A 19,592-nucleotide genomic window follows, 5' to 3' on the forward strand; every position below is an offset into this window, starting at 1 on the left:
GTGGCTTTCGCCTTTATTTTATATCTTTTTTTATAGAGGGACAGACAGTAAAGTAAAAGGGGGAGAGAGTTGGGGAGGTGACATGCAGTAAAGGATTGGGAGTCGAACCCGCGGCACACTGCCAGACTGGATTACCAGCCAAGGTGCCTGGACCGCTGAGCCACGGCCCAGGCCAGTGTATATTATTACATGCTGCTGCTGCTGCATAGACAGTTAATAGATTCTGGACATGGACAGACAGACATATATGATCCTGTCTCTGTACAGCTGCCCCTCACTAGGACTGTAATTGTGTTTCTACATTGAAAATAGGAACATATGAATACAAAAAGATATTTGTTTTTTCCTTTTAGGCTTTGTAAAAAAAAATAATAATAATCAAAATCCAATCAAAATAAATAATATCCTATGTCCAAAACAGGCCAAATGTAATCATTACACTAAATCTGTTTTAAATATGTTTTAGAAATGTTTGGAAAGCACGAATATATTTCAACAGAATTCATACAGATGAATGGAAACGATTCTGGCGAATATTATGCAAAATAATTGCGGTTATATAAAATAATTGCGTAATAACTGTGACAGGCCTGCCCCTCACACTCTTAGGCAACAAAACACAAATTGCCACAGCTTAGTCCTCAATCCTACAGAGATGGTAGACAAGACATAAGCCTAGCCAACAGCTAACTGTAAACATACCTCACATGAAAGCTACATTTTGATTTATGCAGGTTCACACAACATTAAATATGTGTCACTCTGATCATGCATGCACAATCATGAGTCTCTATTTTGGACGTGTCATTAAAGGCAACGGTTTCAACATTCTTCACAATACAAAAAAAAGGATAACAAAAAAATAGTGCATAAGTTGTTGAAATGCATTTTTCTTGTTCTACTGCAAATAACGAGACCAATATAGTCTACACACTGTGCCTGTTGTGTTTACCATAACAAACAGTAATAATGAAAGCATGGACAAACCTGTTCTGCAGATAAAAGTATTGGGTTTGTCGACTACTACTGAATGGTGAACCACTAACTCTCATGTACTGTATGGTTGTGCACATGCGTGTTACTATTTCCCACTTTATTTTCTGCTTTCTCAGGTTACAAAAGCCAAAGGTTAACTGACACCAAACATTTGATCTATTTAACCTACTACCTATTTAACCACAAGATCATCAGGGAGGAGTTCCCTCCATGCACTTTATTATACCTATATATCTCCATTGAGTAGAATAATACTTCTATTTAGCTTGATACAATGCTAGGCTGCTTTGACACCTTGTGGTCAAAAGGGGACATGCCTCTTTATGGAGGCTAATTTTCTTTGTTGCCCATATCAACCCTGGTGTCCCAAATCTGGGCATTTCAGTCAGATAACTCACAAATAGATTTAACCATTATTTATTATAGAATGAGAATACAAGTGTGCTTATAATATTTTCTCTTGGCGTTCAGGCTCTGCTAAATTCTTCTCCCTGCTCTGCACAATTAAACACCATCTTTAAACATTAAGAGTAGGGAGATACAATAACAACCCCCCTTGGGGAACAGAAATAACAGAGCCCCCCGGTGGTGCTGGGGTGGCGGTGGACCGTGGGAGCAAACATCACATAACAACAACCAGGAACCATATGCAGAAGGAAGGAAGGAAGAATGCAGTCTAGGCAAGCTTAAATACCCCGTCGCCCAATTGGTCAGCTGACTGCCACATCAGCGTATGACGGTCTTGCAAACACTGACATAGTAAAGCCACCCACATAGTAAAGCGGCGTATTAACCCCTCAAGAATATATGCGCGCTTGAGCACAGCATGAAGCCACTCGAGTATATCTGACTGAACTAATTCCGCAAGCCACATATAATCTTTCAAAAATAGTGAAAATAGCAGATCTACGAGCTCACAATGTGTTGCAGTGCTACACATTGTGAGCTTGTCGATCAGCTATATTTGCTATTTGTCGTGAGCGTATAGTAGGCTTAAGTGGTTAATAATGACAGATCAATTGATTCAGGTAATTCATTCACAATTAACAATGCATTACTTGAATGACCAAAGGCATATACACATGTGAATGGACCTTGTGATAATGGTCCTGACAGCAGTTCTGACCTGAAAGTGCAGAATTATGGTCCAGATCAATCCCAGGGTCAACTTGGGGTTACCGTCTGTGATGTCATCATTCCTGATATTTACAAGTTTGACCTGAAGACCAAGAAAAATAATAATATCACCCAATCTTTAATCATTTCAAACACGCACCTCTATTATGTAACAAGTTAGCTCTCAACACCGGGCGTACATTAATGTATTAATATAGTATAGATAGATATTGTTTCTGACTGGGTCTGATGTATTTGATATGAACTAACAACTACCACAAGGTGGCACTATAGGCATTATAATGAGCATGCCAAGGACCCTCATCAGCTAATAACAGACATTCAGTTGTCTGGAAATGAAATATTGTCTTGATCTTTCTTAGTACTTATTATGAATTATGCACACCAAAGCTGTTTTACAATCATACTATATCATCTATTAGTACCGGGTTATATCCTGAGAGATAGAACCTATTTGTTTAATACCTTCACATAATTAAACAGAGGAGAAAATCAAAATAGCTTATACATATATTATACATATTTTTCAAAGATAGCTGTAATGTCAGCCTGAGAGTAATTCATTTATTAATTATGAACATATTTGTATCACTTTGGGGGATATAGCGAAACTAAAACAGGTAAGGTTTTATTTTGTACGGATGAGGTTTGAATACAGTACTGTATATCTTCTATGCAGTTAAAACAATAGAATACCGGTAGTTGATTGAAGCCTGAAACTGTGAGACCTTTGTCTCAAGCCTTGAGCTTCTTGCATCATAACTGGCAACAGTTCAGCCATGCCATGTTCTTCATCACATCCTAACAGTGGTGTAAAATAACTAAGTGCATGTACTCAAGTACTGAACTTAAGTACAACTTTCTACTATTATTTCTACTATTTCCAATTTCCAATATTTTTACTTCAAAGATCTGCCATTTTCAGAAGATCTTTATACATTTGAAAACTTGAAAAGGGACATTCTGCATGAGTACGGTACTTTTACTTTTTGTACATTTTGATGCCAATACTTCTGTACTTTTACTCAAGTACATTTTGAATTCCTGACTTTTAATTGTAACATTGTAATATAATTTGTATATTTCAGAATTTATACTTTTACTTAAGTAAAAAGTGTGAGTACTTTTTCCACCACTGCATCCTAACTGGGGTGGAAAATGGACTGTAGTATAATCAATGATTGATTGATTGATTGATTCTTTATTGCAGACTCAGGGGAATCCATATCACAGTACATATGCTTTTTTTATGCTTTTTTGTAATGCCATCATTGGGATTGAGGACCAGGCAGGGAGGCTTATTGATTTATAATTATGAAGTAGTTAATTATTACCATTCATGACTCATGAGGCAATGGCTAGGTCATTTTTCAGAGAAAGAGAAGTGTGTCAGTACAAGTGTTGGGCAGTGGTGGAAAGTAACATAGTACATTTACTGTACTTAAGTACAATGTTGAGGTTATGAACTTGAGTATTACAATACTTTTACTTCTACTCCACTACATCTCTGATCCAAATATTGTACTTTTACTCTTATTTGATTTTATTACAAAACATACATTATAACTACTTCAACCCTATATACATTTCGGCCAATTCAAAATAGACGATTTACGAGCTTGTAGATCTGCTATTGTGATGCCATTTTTGAATTGCGGACTTTTAGTATTTCTATATCGTAGTATTGATACTTTAACTTAAGTGAAAAACATGAGTACCTTTTTCCACCACTACTTTTGGGTGGACATGGAATCATCATCAGTAGTGAAGTCACTGAATGAATCAACTGTTAAGTGAAACATGAGTTCAGATGAAGCAGTATTGCAGCCCTGACATCACTGTGTGCTCCATTGGGACCTGGTATCCTACGCCTTGCTATTAACCCATTAAGACCTGACTGAGGCCGATATATCAGCGGTTCTCAAACTATTTCACGTCAAGGATCCCCACAATTATATGTATTTGGTTGCCGACCCGCATCTCAAAATATTTTGTTCCCGGGAACCCCAGAAGCAAAGATTTTAGTTAAAAATGCCTCCTTTAAAATATCTATTCAAAGATTCACTTTCACGATTTTTCATGAATAGCAGATCTTGATCAGGGTTTATGGAAGTTGAAAAGGAAAAGTGTCAGCCCATATGTGCTGGGCTTCACTTAAAGGAATATCATTATCATCGTAAGTGATGAGCAGACAGGTTTTTACTTGCATACACAGTTCCCTACACTGGCTTCCTGTGTGTTACAGGATCCAGTTTAAGATTTTAATGTTTGCTTTTAAGTCTGTAAATGGGATGGCACCAGTCTATATATCGGAAATTGTAGCTCCCAAAGTATCGACAAGGGCCCTGAGGTCGACTGACCAGTCACTTCTCAAGATCCCTAAATCAAAGCTGAAATCCCGGGGGGATAGGTCATTTTCTGTTGTAGCACCTACACTGTGGAATGAACTTCCACCTCACGACAGAGCTTCTCAATCCTTGTCTGTGTTTAAATCACGTCTGAAAACTCACTTGTACGCCTTGGCATTTGAACATACTGATTAAGAGTTGCTGCTTCCACTGCATTGTGTCCTTATGTTGCCCTGTTTATGTACTGTTGTTGTTGTTTTTTATTTCTTGATACTCTAGTATTTCTTTGTGTACAGCACTTTGTTTCAACCTTGTTGTATAAAAATGTGGATACACAGTTCTCTTATCTCCACGCCCAAATTCAAGTGATATATGTTCAAGTATAATGTTACCACTGTTCAGGTCTTTATCGGAACCTAGGAGTCTTGAACAGGGATTTGAGCATTTAATAAAGTTTGCCAGACATATCTTCTGATTTATGTTGGATACCTAAGTCTCTGCTCCTTCAAAAAAAGGGTTGGTGTGCAGTGCACACATGTTTTCAGTGGAGGAAAAAGTACTCAAATGTTTTACTTAAGTGAAAGTATCAATACTGCAATGGAGAAATACTCTGCATTATGAGTACATAATGCAGAATGTTTTCAAAATATATACAAAATACAAATATTTTGAAAATAGCACGGCACGTTGTGAGCTTGTAGATCCGATTGGCTATTTTTAAATAGTCTAAAAGCTTAAGTGGTTAATTTATGTTTAGTAAGAAAAATCTAAATCTAAAAAGTTATAATTGCAGTGGAGTAAAAGCATAATATTTTCCTCAGAGATGTAGAGGAGTAAGTCAAAGTATTGAAATTTGGAAATACCTCAAACACAGTACTTGTACAGTACTTGAGTAAATGTACTTAAGTTACTTTACACCACTGCATGTTTTGGACCCAATCAACACAACTCTGCCCTCATCTGTGTAACCCAGCACAAAATCATAGTTTATAGATTATGCATACAGTAAAAAAAAAAAAAAAAAGTTCATAAAAGCATACAGAGCATTCATGTAAGTTTCTATTTCTCAAATAGTGAATACTAGCCTACTATAATAATTATGATGTAGACTAGCATTATAATAACTTGAAGTAGCCTACATGTAATGGAGACTAAGTAAGCTGTTCTCCACAAGCTAAGCATTGTACTAAATACTAAATGACAAACTGATCAGAATTAGAAATTGTCACCACTTTTTCCTCATGTGGATAAAAATGCAGTAAACTCAGGCTAATGTGGTCCAGGTTCTCTCAACTGCTAAAAGTAAAAACTATGTACAGTATGTCTGAGTGAATGCTTTGTTGGATCACAAGCAGTCACTTCCTGGAAATGTTTTACTTAACTCTGATGAAATCATTTTCCTTCTGTAATATATTGATTCTATTTAGTTTAGTTATGTCATCTCTTGTTTCTCCAACAGGCATGGCACAGCTACTTTTAGACCCAATGAAGGTGGCCTATCCATTGAAGTACTTCTTTGTGTAGCAGAATTATGAGTGTGCAGCTACACGTTCAATGTGTGTGTATACAGACCCTGTTTATCTGGCAACAGTGAAATACAGTCAGCATAATTCCCATATAACTTACAAGCAAGTGAGCGTTTGGCCATGCTGGACAACTAAACACAGCAGTCAGTTGTGTCATGGTGTGGAGTATTACATAGCATGTGAAATAATTGTTCTGTGCCTCCACAGCACAGAACACAGAAAATTGCCAGGGTCGCTTTTTGGTCAATATGTTTTACATGCATTTTATTTTTCATTCAAACACCAAATTGCTGGGCTAACATTGTGCGCCAAAGGTTAAAAGATTATTTATGTAATTTCATAGTGGGTATACTGTCAGACACTGTCTGACAGTATACCTTGTACTTAATTAGTAGATTAATGATTAAGATTGTGTGGTGTCACACCACACAATCTTAATCCTTAATCTACAAATCTAAAACTAGTCCCCAAAGGTGCGGTTGATACTGTATTCTTATTAGCTTACTCCAGTACTGCATACTGTGATGACTCATCATAACAGTAACCAATAATGATGAGTAGTAGGTATTAGAGTATAATGATTTTTACCTGCCGCCTCTTTAAATAGTCCAGTGCAATTTGTACATTCTGGAGTCTGTGGAACCGCATCCTTCCCTTTTCCCGAGGCTGTGAACGTAGAAGAGGATAGAGAGGGTCATGTAATTGCAGGCTCTCACCATCACAGGACGAATGCCAACAATGTCATTAGTATTATGAGTACACAGGACATGCTGCCACGTTCTTACCCCACTGATCTGCTAGGGTAAAGACAACAGAGGGAAGAAGCACAGAACAAATTCTATCCAAAACAAGACCAGCTATTTTCTACAAATAGGGCTGCAACCGTTAATCAAACTTGAACAATTATAGAAATAAATGATTTAAATAAATTGATCGATACATTTTGAGGACACAAGAGGCCATCGCCAAGTGAAACCTTTCTGGCTATTTTCACTATTTGTTGTATGAAGCATATAGGTAGGTGATATCCAATGGTCAATTAACTACACACAATACACAGACTGCAGAAATGCATTCTATGTAGTTTGTACATGTAATTACAGTAAATACTGTAGCATAAATTGACTCAATTTAGTCAATCTGCGTCCATTCGTTGATATATAACATATATTGAAAATAATTGCTTGTTGAATCGATAGAATAATCACTACAAGAATAATCAATAGTTTCAGCCCTAAACACAAGCGATCTAAAAATCTATGTCTATTGTGCATAAGCTGCAGAACATTTTTCACCATTCTTCTTAGGTCAGAGAAGTTTCATGTGCAAATATGAAAACATACAGAGTGACCCTGCTTGATAAAACCAACTCCAATAATATCTTTCAGTTATCCATGAAAAACTGGTAGTTCAATCTTTAGCACAATGGCAGAGTAGCATTATCTGGGCGAGTAGCCAACCGCTAGTGACTAGTGCACGTGGGCAATGATGGACCACAGTGTGAGGTAATGAGATGGAAAACGCATTACAAGCCAGCGCCCCAGAGGCAGCAGAACGCCCTGCCTTCAGTAAGACCTCTCAGCTGGACAAGACATACTGTACAGGCTGCTAAGGAATCCCATTCCACTCCACAGCAGAGCAACAACATTCAGTGAAATCTACTCTCCTCTCATACTCTTTCATGAAAGCTATGCTTTGGCTTTTCAGCAGATGTCCCATAAGCAAAAGATGAAAAATGTCCTGATATTCATAGGGTTGCAATAATGTGCTTGTATGGCTCAATGATCTGCAAAGCTATTGAAATGGACGTAAAGACCCAAGCTTTGTACTTGCGTAGCTACATTCCTTGGAATCACAAACATTGCACATTTTGATATAGCTTTCAATGGCCAACAATGTCTGACACGATACCTCTAATACAATGTGTCCATTACTTTTTTGTATGATATAGTCTCAAATAAGATCACATGAACCTGCCTGGGTCTTTAGATAATATGCACATTTCTATAGCATCATCAATATGATCACGCAACTCTAAGCAATGCATTTTAACCGTATTTCCTGTCCAGTAACACATCACAGCATTGCACAGAAAATGACATCTTATAGCCATATAATAGCAAATGATCATAATAACGACTTTACAGTAAACACTTTTGAGATTGTTGCTCCACTCCTGTTAATGACCACAGAACGCACTGCGTTAGTTTTGTTACAAGGGGGTGGATGGCAGAGGCCACACCTACCCCCTTATCATCATCCTCATCACCATCCCATTGGTCTCCATGCCGCTCTACTGCACATGCTGATGACGCACTCACCAACCGCAATGTCTTCAGAAAATCACGCTCCCTTGGCTTACCGAAGAAAAGGTGAATACACAGAGAAGAAAGACAGACATGGACACAGGGTAAACGCAAAGCAAAGGAAGATACAGAAGAATATGAGCAGGAAAACAGAAATAAATAATTAACGACAGAGGGAAACAGAACAGGAGGAAACAAGAAGGAACCAGGTGAACACCAAAAGAGAGCGATTTTGCGGATGGAACTTTGCTTCACTGGTGTTGGGTCTACACAGTATTGTCATGCAAAAGTTGCGACGCTAAAATATACGTACAGTGTTGGATAAAACACGACGTCAACAAAATATGACAAATGCATCAATACCTTCTGACTCAAAATGAAAACATGACAATTCTTCAAATCTCCAATTCTGAATTTGAGATTTTAATTTTACCGGCAGATCGCCAAATCACATACTGTAAGGATATACCTTAGTATGGATTTGATTATTGACCTAGAACATCAACAAGACCATTATGTTGATTTCCTATAGGGCAACGATCAAATCCATACTCTGGAGTGCCTGCCAAGGTATCCTTATGTGGTCTCATATTCAGAATCTTATCAACAGAGGAGGTAAACTAATGGGTATCTATCCATACTCCATCACCTGCGTCTGCAGGACAACCGGGTTATACAGACTCAAAATATTGTGGCTGACATTAACCACATTTTCATAAAGTCTAGGAGCTGAAGCAATCGGAATGAAGCTACAGACTGTCACGACAACCTGTAAACTTAACAGATACATTTTTCCTTGGTCCCGTTGTTGATCAGGTTATTGAGTAGGCTTTTTTGTATCAATGTGGCCATTTCAGACAACTTTGAAATGTTTTTTACTTTGTTTGGTATAAACTCAAACTGTAGGTAATCATTTATAGTAGTATTGTTGTTTGACTGTAGTTCAATAAAACATGTAAGTCGCTCTGGATAAGAGCGTCTGCTAAATGACTAAATTGTAATTGTAATTGCATTTGTAATAGATTAATAGATTAATGTGTTTGCTTGGTGTAAATAGGATTTGTGTCTGCAGTACCCTGTGTGTTGTTTAATGTAGCAAGACTGAATGGTATACTGACAGCAACTCTTGTCCAGGACAAATGTCTCTATGGAGACTATTAAACCACTCTAACCTAACAGAGGTCAGAAATAGCACTGTGTATACACTACCGATATAACACCATTGACACAGTCTTCCTTTAGACTCATTTTGGGTCACGTGATTGATTGGGCTACAGTCGATTTCATTGGCGTAATTGCCTTCGTTCTTTTTCGACCTTTTATTCTGAGACAATCTCTGTTATAACGACAACATTTTTAATTTAATTTAGATTCTTACAAAGAAGACTGCTTAACAGGCATTACTTTAATCATTAGTTATATTACAGTTAAAGGCTAAAGAGACAGCTGTGAGAACAAGCTGAGATCAGCGGTTGTACAGTTAGAAATAAATGGCCGTGAATAATTTTCTTCTTTAATACACTAATCGCCTGAAGCCAGTTTGACACCCCTACTTTAGACCAAAGTATTTATGTCACACATATGTCATGTAATTTATACTTATTAATTAACATATATTTGTTATGTCCCAGCAACAATTATCATACAGTATAACCAGCAAAAGTTAGATTTGGGTCATCATTATGTTCATAGAACATACTATAATGTAACTATTAATTTAAAAGAACATTAGATAGACATGTCTCATGATGAGCTAAATAGCAGAGATCTGTCATGAACGGTTCTGTCAACTACTGCTCAATTAATGATTAAATCAACTTCTATTGGAGACAAATAGGTCACCCAGCTAGCAACACGATATTATAATAATGATGACAATAATAGAATTGTACACTAATCTAGCTGAATGTCTATCTACATGAATGTAACCTTTACTTTTAAACTGCCAATCTAATCTCAGTGATGAGAGTATATTAACAACATTGTCATGCAGTCTTCTAGCATGAATAGATATTTTGCATCCTTTTCCTTGTTTCAAAGGTTTTCCTGAATAGTGATCGAGATAAATAAACTGGTGGTTAGCCAGTTAAATTTGGTTGGGAACTTAATTGTAGGTGTTAATTTTTTTTGCGTTATCCTTTTAGCCTTTCTGACTGTACCTTCTGCTGTTTACATTTCTGACTAACAAAGTATTCAATAAATCAATTATAATGACCGATACCGATAAAACTTGATGCCATCCTGGCTGGATAAATGCCAAGACAAAGTGACCATAATAATAAACCTTCTTTTGTAATGTTACTTAGTATCACAATAAAAAGCATTAGAAAAAATGGTGGTTAAAAAAAACTACTAAACAAAAATAAATGTTAACGTCTCAAATCACAAAGGAGATTTAAAAGTGCAGAGGTGTAAAATGCCAGCCAATCACATCTGAGTCACATTCAAGATGTTTAAATCCATGTCTCCCTTCTCCCCTTTAAATGGAGCGGCAGTATAGGGAGACTATTAATTATGCATACTGTATGACAGATTGGATCCATCTGAACATCCTTTCCAGAACCCTCCATGGTGTCTTAAAAGGTGGCGTGAGTCACTAATTGCATAGATGCCTGCTGTTGCTCTGTAGAGCTATGATCTATGTACAAATTCCTATGTTTATTTTTACCTTTTAAGATAAATCTAAATGGCTTAACGACATTAACCCTGGTGTCAGTATTTTTTTATCAGCATGAGTGGTCAAACTTCATGTAAAAAAGGAGATCTACAAGTTCACACTGTGTTGCATTATTGCGACACAGCTTGTAGATCGCGAATAGCCCAAGTATAAAATAGGGCTTAGTTGGTTAAATCAGGCAATGGGAAATGACATAGAATCTAAATTAGCATCTCAACTCACCAGTGAGTCCCCAGACAAGACCTCCAGCAATGAGATCAAGTTATGTCCATCTCGTAAATCTTCATACAGGTCATTTATATGCTTTCGTACCTAAGGATGAAACAGAATACAGAACACATAATGAGAGCCCGTCCGATCTGCTGCTGATCCCCATTTTGGAGAGTCCTAGACCACGATCATGTTTTGTCAAAGGTTACTTGAAAAATAGATTTGTTTCTGTTGGAGAAATCTTCACAAATAAGCAAACTAAATATAAAATACAAATAAATGCTAATAACTTTTTGATAGATTGTACATTGTAATAACATAAAAATCACTATATTGTGAAAAAAACAATATAATGAACATGCAAACAAGTAAATATATACACACAACAAAATCTTATTTAACCACTGCCTAGCAATGCGACATGGCTCTAATTTTTTGGGCGGCTGTGATCAGGAGGTAGAGCAGGTCGTCCAATGATCACTGGGTCGGTGGCTCGAATCCCGGCTCCTCCTGTCCACATGTCGAAGTGTCCTTGGGCAAGACACTGAACCCTACATTGCCTCCAATGAGTTGGTTGGTGTGAGTTTGCCACCATTGGTGAATGTGGGAAGTGAGGACGCTGGCGTCGACTGTTCGCCGCTTCACCTCCCAATGTATGAATGAATGAACCATTGTAAAGCGCTTTGAGCACTTGGAAAAGCGCTATAAAAATGCAATTCATTAATTCATTAATTGTGAGCCTTATAGACCTGAAAATTCTGCCTAATGTCATCAAAATAGTAAAATAATGTTGCACATGTGCTGCTTACTTATTGTATTACTTTGTATTCTGATGATGTCATCACCGTTATGCTATATTACATGGAAGGATTTGTAGAGGTCCCAGAGGCAGGGGTCATGCATGTCCGTATACACATGTGCCCATGGCAAAGACTTGGTCTTGTCCGTGGAAAATGTTAGATTTTCTTTTTTGCACACCATTATAATGTTCTTATTTTGATCATAAGACAGATTTTACTGAATGTAAAGTCTCCAGGTTTTTTTCAGAATATGTATGACACTTATTACGACACTATATCTCATATTAGAAGTGGTTCTCAAATGTTTTATGTGCAAAGACCCCCTTAACTCCCCCTTAAGTGTTCAAATGAAACCAAATGGACCCTTACAGGTTCATTTTGTACTGACATGTTATGGTCATTCAGGGTCATTCAGGTCATTCACTCTGTGTGTTTCTGGTAATATTATTTTGTATGTCTGTGGCAAAAGAAATATTTTGACAAAAATGTCCACTAATGTCCACCAACAAGCCAGCATGGCGATGACCCCTGCCCAGTGGGGAACCAGTCAGGGGTGGCTTGCTCAGAGTGAGCACATGGGGGAGTAGTGGGCTAAAAGCCCAAAACCCTACATACCTGTGTGTAGGCTCTAGCTCTGCTAGTATTTGCCTCTACACCAAATCTCTTAGCCAAAATGATCTACAAGCTCACACCACTACAAGCTGTAGCTGTGTCACGTTGTGAGCTTGTAGATCTGCAGAATGTTAGCCCCAGAATAGGGACACTAGGGTGTAAGTGGTTGAGTGTCTTGCTCGGACACGCAAACTGAACCAGGCTACTAGACGGTCGGTGTGGGTCTGTGAAATTCATAAAATGAAAACACAGCCACCAACCAAGACCTCACTCAGAAGTACTGCTGCTGGCAGTGGCACTAACGTTTACACACCTAGTCTTTTAAATTATATTATATTTTTATGATTTGTTTTTGTCATTTTTATGCTTCAGCTCAGGTAGGATATAGTGCAAACTGCAGAGACAGGAAACCAAGGGCAGAGTTACACCTGATTAATAGCACATATTAAAAAACAAAAAGATGTATGAAAAAGATCTATATGCTCACTTGTACAGTAGATTGTCTATTTTCCATGATGTCAAGTTGGCATGGCAGTTCACTCTCACATGGGGGAACTAAAGCTACAGCCCCATCCCGGTGTCATAGCAATAAATGTTACAGGCATAGCAATAAATCTAACTTTGTGATCATCAAACCATTGTCATGTTGCACTCTTTTACCCCTAGACCAATGCAACTCCTTGCAACAAAACAGTTTTAAGGACATGTCACACCAATACAACTCCTTGCCTTACTGCCATTGGGGATATGGGTTAATGGTTTCATGCAACTACTCGCAACCATTTGGTTGCAAGGAGTTGCATAGTGAATCGTTGGTGCGGTTTGAGCCTAAGGGCGTAACAAGGTGTATTAAACGCTAAAAGGTTGTACAGCTGATTCAGTTTCAAGTCGTAATAAACTATTTTGCCCCAACTCCTCTCCTAGCAGATTCATAACTCAACCTTTAGCATTTCAAGTTGCTTCCCTCTGTCATGGTCAGGTTGGACAGACAGGCACACACAGAGATAAATCCATTCAGTCAGCTTGTGTTGAAGTTTCAGGCTATGCCCAACCCGTTTCAGAAAACCTGAAAGGCTGGGACCTGTCATCTGTTATAACATGCATGTAAAGACAGAGGGAACACATTCTATTCTATATAGCTACTCATGCTATGACAACCGATCCCTTGCAGGATCAATAAAGGCCTATCTATTTATTTATAATGGTGCTGGTGAAAAATGGGCAACCGATACAATGCAGTAGAATCCTGTGTTCATGTAACTCTGAAAGCGTACAGAACCAAATGGACCCGTAACACTGTGACTTTACTGGTTTGAATTGTAAGAGTATGCAGATTACAAACTTCACCCAAAATTAAAGTATTAGCCCTTTAACAGTCTGGTCGACCATGGTTTGTCGTACAACCATGACGGCAAAAATAAGAGTTAAAACATCTGGGGCAAAGTTCCGGCCCAGTAGACCAGGAGCTATAATAAAAGCAGAGTTTGTGTGGGAAGCTGGTTGGGGTGGTGATGTCTGTCGCTGCTCTAGCTCCACATACATTAATGCCTTTTCCAACAACTCCCCACTTCCTTAAAGTTTAAGGCTTAAACGACAAGTGAGTGTTATTATATATTCATAAGCATAATTCACGTTGAAAAATATTGTGAGCATATGGTTTGTGACACCTTATCTCTAGGCACTTCAGACAGGCTCTTAACACCTCTAGTCTGAAGGCCTATTCATACCGGTACTCCAGTTTTAGCTGATAAGGTGTCCACCGGAAACAACAACATGATGTCACGGCGTGGTGGTAAGCGCTTTACCGCTCACCCAAACACTCTCTCTGTTTTTACTAACCACCTAGAGGTGGCCACCTCTTCACTGAACATGAATAGGCCTTTAGGCCTTTCTCCTTCCTGTCCTGCCTCTAAAGCCGCCGCCGACCAGTGGTTGACAAAGTATATACTCAAGTTTACTATAAAGTAAATACTCAAGTATTCAAAAGTACATTTTGCATTGCTGTAGTGAAATTTAGAACATAGTCATATTGTTATAATCAGAAATTTTCTGAGATTTTCTAAAATAGTGAACATAGCAGATCTATAAACTCACAACACGGCTGGCTATTTTTCTATGTTCTGCTTAAATGGTTAATTCATAATATATTTTGTGTATGTCCCCAGAGCACCTTCCTAGAAATGTAGTGGAGTAAATATATATATAAGTGAAAGTCATGTGCTTGCAATTGCAAACAACAACCACAACCAAATGCTCCAAAAATGTAGTACTCAAGTATACTGTAAGCATACTCAGTTACTGTACACCTCTGCTGCTACTGACCTGCTTTTCCACAGGGCTCTCAGTGCTATAATCCTAGCTAACAGGCACAGCTGTGGAACCAAAATAGACCCGCAGCCATCGCAACGTATTGGGTCAGCCAAATATTTCTCACCACTATTACTCAGCACCTCTGTGTCCGTTAGGACATGCTCTGTTGACCCAGACACTATGATAAGATGAGCTTTCAAGTGGCTTTCACTCTGCTGTGGTACTGATTGATTTGACGTTCTGAAATTGGGTGACCCACATATTAGACGTAAATAATAATAATAACACTTGTCAGTTAACATGAATGTTAAGTGAACAATTTACATTATCTCTGTTATCATTTTTTCATGGGCAACCTTCTGCTATAGCTGAAATGCATGCAAACTCAGCTTTCACTGCAAGAACAACCTTGTATTAATACATAGAATTTATTTTCTTTTCTTTGAATTAAAATTAAAATAACTAAAGTTATTATTTTTAAACAGCTTATGACATTCTATGTTTTAGATGATATTCAATAAAACTTCATACTAACATGACTATTTAACGAAAGGTTGAAAAATGCTTAAGTTGGAAGTAGATCTTTAGTCTTTAGAGGGGAAAGAATTGCAATGTGGGATTCTATCACAGTATTATAGATTTACATGCTGTATGACTGAAATGAGCAGATGTATAACATAATCTGGATTCATAATTTATCACTCATGCCTGTAACCTTCATTACACAGCTCTTTTGAAAGTAAAGTGCGATTCATGCACAGACAAATGAAGTGATTCATGCAGGTAGGAACATGTATCTGTGGGGTTGCTCTAATTCCCTGGGCAGATGAATCGCTACAGTAAGTGATTTAAATTCCTACGTCAACTAAAAGCAACCTGTTCTTGGCAGAGTGTATGAGAGAATTCGTGCAAATGGTGTTAAATGTGTTCTGTCTGTTCTGACAGCCTGTAGTAATATCTGTGATTGTTTACATGCTGGGTCTAAACCAGCAAACTTTGTCATCATTGCCAACTGCTCTAAAATTGATTATTTACTTAAGATGAAAATAGTTCACTAGTCACTAGATCTTCATGTATTATTGCCAACCTTGAAGTCATGCATTAAACTTTCACTGTGTGTAGGCCTACTGTCAAAACATTAGTTTCCATATCAACAAATATTATATGACAAAAAGAGCATTTTTATTTCCTATAGTAAATCCAAACCTCATTTAGAGAAGCGTCATAAATAGGTTCTTACCTTCATTAGATGCTGGTTTATCCATTTTGTAAATGTCTTTTTCTGAACTCTGTCTCTTTCATCTGAGAAAATAAGAAGAGAAGCACCATGACTGTTAATGAAAGTGGTTGGGTTCAATTACATATACATTGTATATCGTTGATGTCAGGCAGTAACACCATATTGCATTTTGTGTTTATTATTTTAAATGAATGTGCTACTTGTTGCACAAGAAGTGAAAATAGCAGATCTACAATGCAATGAGATGAGTTGTGAGCTTGTACATCGGCTATTTTCACCCCAAAAAACAATGTTCTATCCTGGTTAAAGGTGATTTCATGGGAGAGTGGTTAACCAGGCTACAAGGTTGCCACCCGACAGCAACAATATCATCAGACCAACACCTGAATGAATGAATTGCATTTCAGCTTTATAACCTTTCAACCGTCTTTTACATGTTCAGCAAAGAAGCTCTTCATGTGTACTTCATATAAAGAACAGATGACACATAGCATACACTGCAGCTCCTGTTGGAGAAACCATCATCCACTCAGACATCAATAAAAATATTTTATTTTTCCTAGGAGTTATAGTTTCAGTGTGTGTCATTTAAAAGTAAAAGCATCTATAATTTTACTGTGCCAGTGATTGAAAAGATGGATCGTTATTTCCATGAGGTCAAGTTGGCAGGGCTCTTTACTGCATACTGCTGACCACAGTATTTTTTTGTTTCTCCTATCCATGACAACCAGACTGCCTGCTTCCGAGCAACCGGTGACGCGTATGAGCCTGGGATATGAATTGTTACAAACAAATAACAATTATACCTTGATATTACATGTATGCATCTCTCACATAAGACGCTTTTGATAGATTAGCAGCAAAGTATTAGCACTTAGCAGTCCTGCCTCGTTATTCTTCTTTCCCCTGTTCCCAGGTGGGACAGAGAATGGCACATCTGAATGAAGTCACTGCTTCGCGAGGAGAATATCCTCAAGCACAAGTCAATCCCATCCATAACAACATGCTCTCAAGATCATGTTTAGCAACGTTGCTAATCACACAACAACTATGGCAGCATGTAACGGAATGAGCCTTTACTTAGACTTTGGAACCAGTAGACAAATACTACAACTGATAACCCCATTCCCTTTAACACATAACAACTCCTTTTTGGTTCTGTCAGACATGCATACTAGTAAGTAAGAAAGCACAAGTTGCACAACCATGACTTCTCTCTTCTGCAGAAAGAGAAATACTGACCCATACAGCACATCAGAGTTACCAGGTGAGCCCTGTGCTCCATCTCGTTCTTAATCAGTTGCCACATGTCCGTTACTCGCTCCTGAGGGCTCCTGAGAGGTAGAGTGGGTAAGTCGTGGTCCAGGCAGAGAGATGACATGTGGATAAGCCACTGTGCCGCACTGACTGAGGAGGCAGAAACTGACAGCCAGCCAGCCTGCTTGCCTGCCTGCCGCCCACTACGACAACCGTGACTCCCTTTCTCCCGAACCACACAGAACGAGTCTTGTCAAGTTTTCCGTGGTTACTTAGTATTTTCATTTTCCTCACTGTTCATAGTTTACCTCAGGGCACTGCAATGCTTCCCCATCCCCAAGGCCAGAGAACGATATAACGCCTCCTCTAAATAGAAGCGAGGGATGTTCTGAATCCATCATAATATTTTGTATTTGTCTCTCTGGCAGAGGATATGTTTGTTGATCTGGTACCTGAAGACCAGTTGCTGGTCTTCAGGTATTTCTTCAAAATAAAAAAATAATAGGCATTTTGATTACGGAAATATCAATTAGACCTACATCTTGATCAACAGAACATGTTCGGCCAAAGACACATTCTGCAAGTGTTCAGATAATCATCTCTTCTATTGTGTAGCTGCCAATCCTGATCACAAATATTGTACAATCAACACCACCAAAACAATAACACGCTTCATGATGCAACATGCAAAATACCAACCAGGTGTAGTGATGTCTTTGCTCCAGGGAGGCTCTCGTTCTCTTAGTTTGTTTTAGAGGTAAGGTAACAGTATTGTATATTAATTTAACCACTTAAGAAAAACATGTAATTTGTTGTATAACTAATTGTGCTAATAAAATAAAAGTGCAATATGAGATCCGACCTGCAAACTCAGGACACTGCACTGAAAACATCCTAAAAGCACCACTCACACTGACATAGACATTCTTCCTGACTTGTCTTGAATGATCATAAAAAAAAAAACACAGTGAACACACAGACATTTCCAGCATAATCAGGGCACCTCAAATGTCCTCTTATTATATACTCTAGAGATTCTTCCATTTGAACAATCTAAAAATAGTGCATGTGCTAAAACCTGCTGAGGATTGAAAACTAGGTTGGACAGACAATTATATCATATACTGTACTAGTGATTAGCAATTGGACAACTTTTTCTTTGTGAGACTAAGTCAAGTGTATTACTGTAAGTACCGTATAGCAATAAACTGATTCTGATCCTGAACTGGATATATTTTATTTTTTTACTTTTTTTTATATATATTTTTTTATCCCACGATTTTGTAACCCATTTTTCACCCCTGTGTCAATCATCTAATGTGATCCTGGGCTCTACACACCCTCCACCAACCTAGTCCCCATATATGGGGGACAAGGGGAGAGCAACGGACTTGACCTCATGCTTCCTTCATGCCCGAGTGTCCAAGTTGCTCCTTTACACCTGAGTTTCCCTGGTTGGACGTAGCGAGTGGAAGGAACACGTTATTCCAACCAGTTCCTTTCCCCTCCATCAGGCGCCCCGGCTGGCCAAGGGGGGGGCAGTTTTGAACTGGATCTATTAACCGCTTAAAGCAGCGCTACAATCCATAACTTTAATGTCATACACACAAACAAATTACGTGGTTCTTCAGCAGTTCTTCAGCTGGTCTAGGGTAGGGTTGAGGTGCTATAAATATTACACCCACATTAAGTATCCTCTGGGCAGGGTTTGAATGACAACCTGATTCCTGAACCTTTGCAACCAAAACAAATAATTAAAACATGAATAGAAAATAATAATCAATCCCCAAAAACGATTATTGGAATATTTTAATATTATGACTCATCCATAATTACAATTAATTGTATCTATTTCATGAAAGATTTTACTTATTTTTTTTTTTTAATGGCTTGATAACTGGTCATTTTAGGTTAAATAAGTTAATGTCTGTGGAATATTAACTAAGCCGCGGAATCAAGGAATGTTCTCCACTGAATTAGGAATGTTCTCCGTGGAATCAAGACTTTTTCTCCGCGGATTCCTGTGGGGACTAGATAGAGCCCTGCTGTCATACATCAAAGAGCTCTCTATATATAGGTTCTTCAGTACAGTTTAGACACCTCAAATGATTCAATATAGCACCATTTGACAAAGGTGTTAGCATCTTTTTAAAAGCATATTTAAGAAAATAAG

General features: G+C 38.0%; 1 protein-coding gene across 7 annotated transcripts in view; it reads right to left on the reverse strand.

Moving 5' to 3' along the window:
- dst (dystonin) overlaps window positions 1-19,592 on the reverse strand; it is a gene marked incomplete at its 5' end in the record, with an annotated part of 146,716 nt that overhangs the window by 102,922 nt on the left and 24,202 nt on the right. For 3 of the 7 annotated variants that reach the window (XM_080781613.1, XM_080781614.1, XM_080781615.1), the window contains 5 exons: window positions 2,123-2,215; window positions 6,596-6,673; window positions 8,329-8,364; window positions 11,213-11,302; window positions 16,163-16,224. In XM_080781613.1, the coding sequence (XP_080637739.1) occupies window positions 2,123-2,215; window positions 6,596-6,673; window positions 8,329-8,364; window positions 11,213-11,302; window positions 16,163-16,224 (359 nt within the window). Of the gene's footprint in view, window positions 1-2,122; window positions 2,216-6,595; window positions 6,674-8,328; window positions 8,365-11,212; window positions 11,303-16,162; window positions 16,225-17,404; window positions 17,495-19,592 lie in introns of those variants that run through there. The other 4 variants (XM_080781619.1, XM_080781618.1, XM_080781617.1 and 1 more) reach the window with 2 other exon arrangements.

Source organism: Protomyctophum bolini, assembly GCF_963924005.1.
Source record: "Protomyctophum bolini genome assembly, chromosome: 14".
In the NCBI taxonomy this organism is placed as follows: Eukaryota; Metazoa; Chordata; class Actinopteri; order Myctophiformes; family Myctophidae; genus Protomyctophum; species Protomyctophum bolini.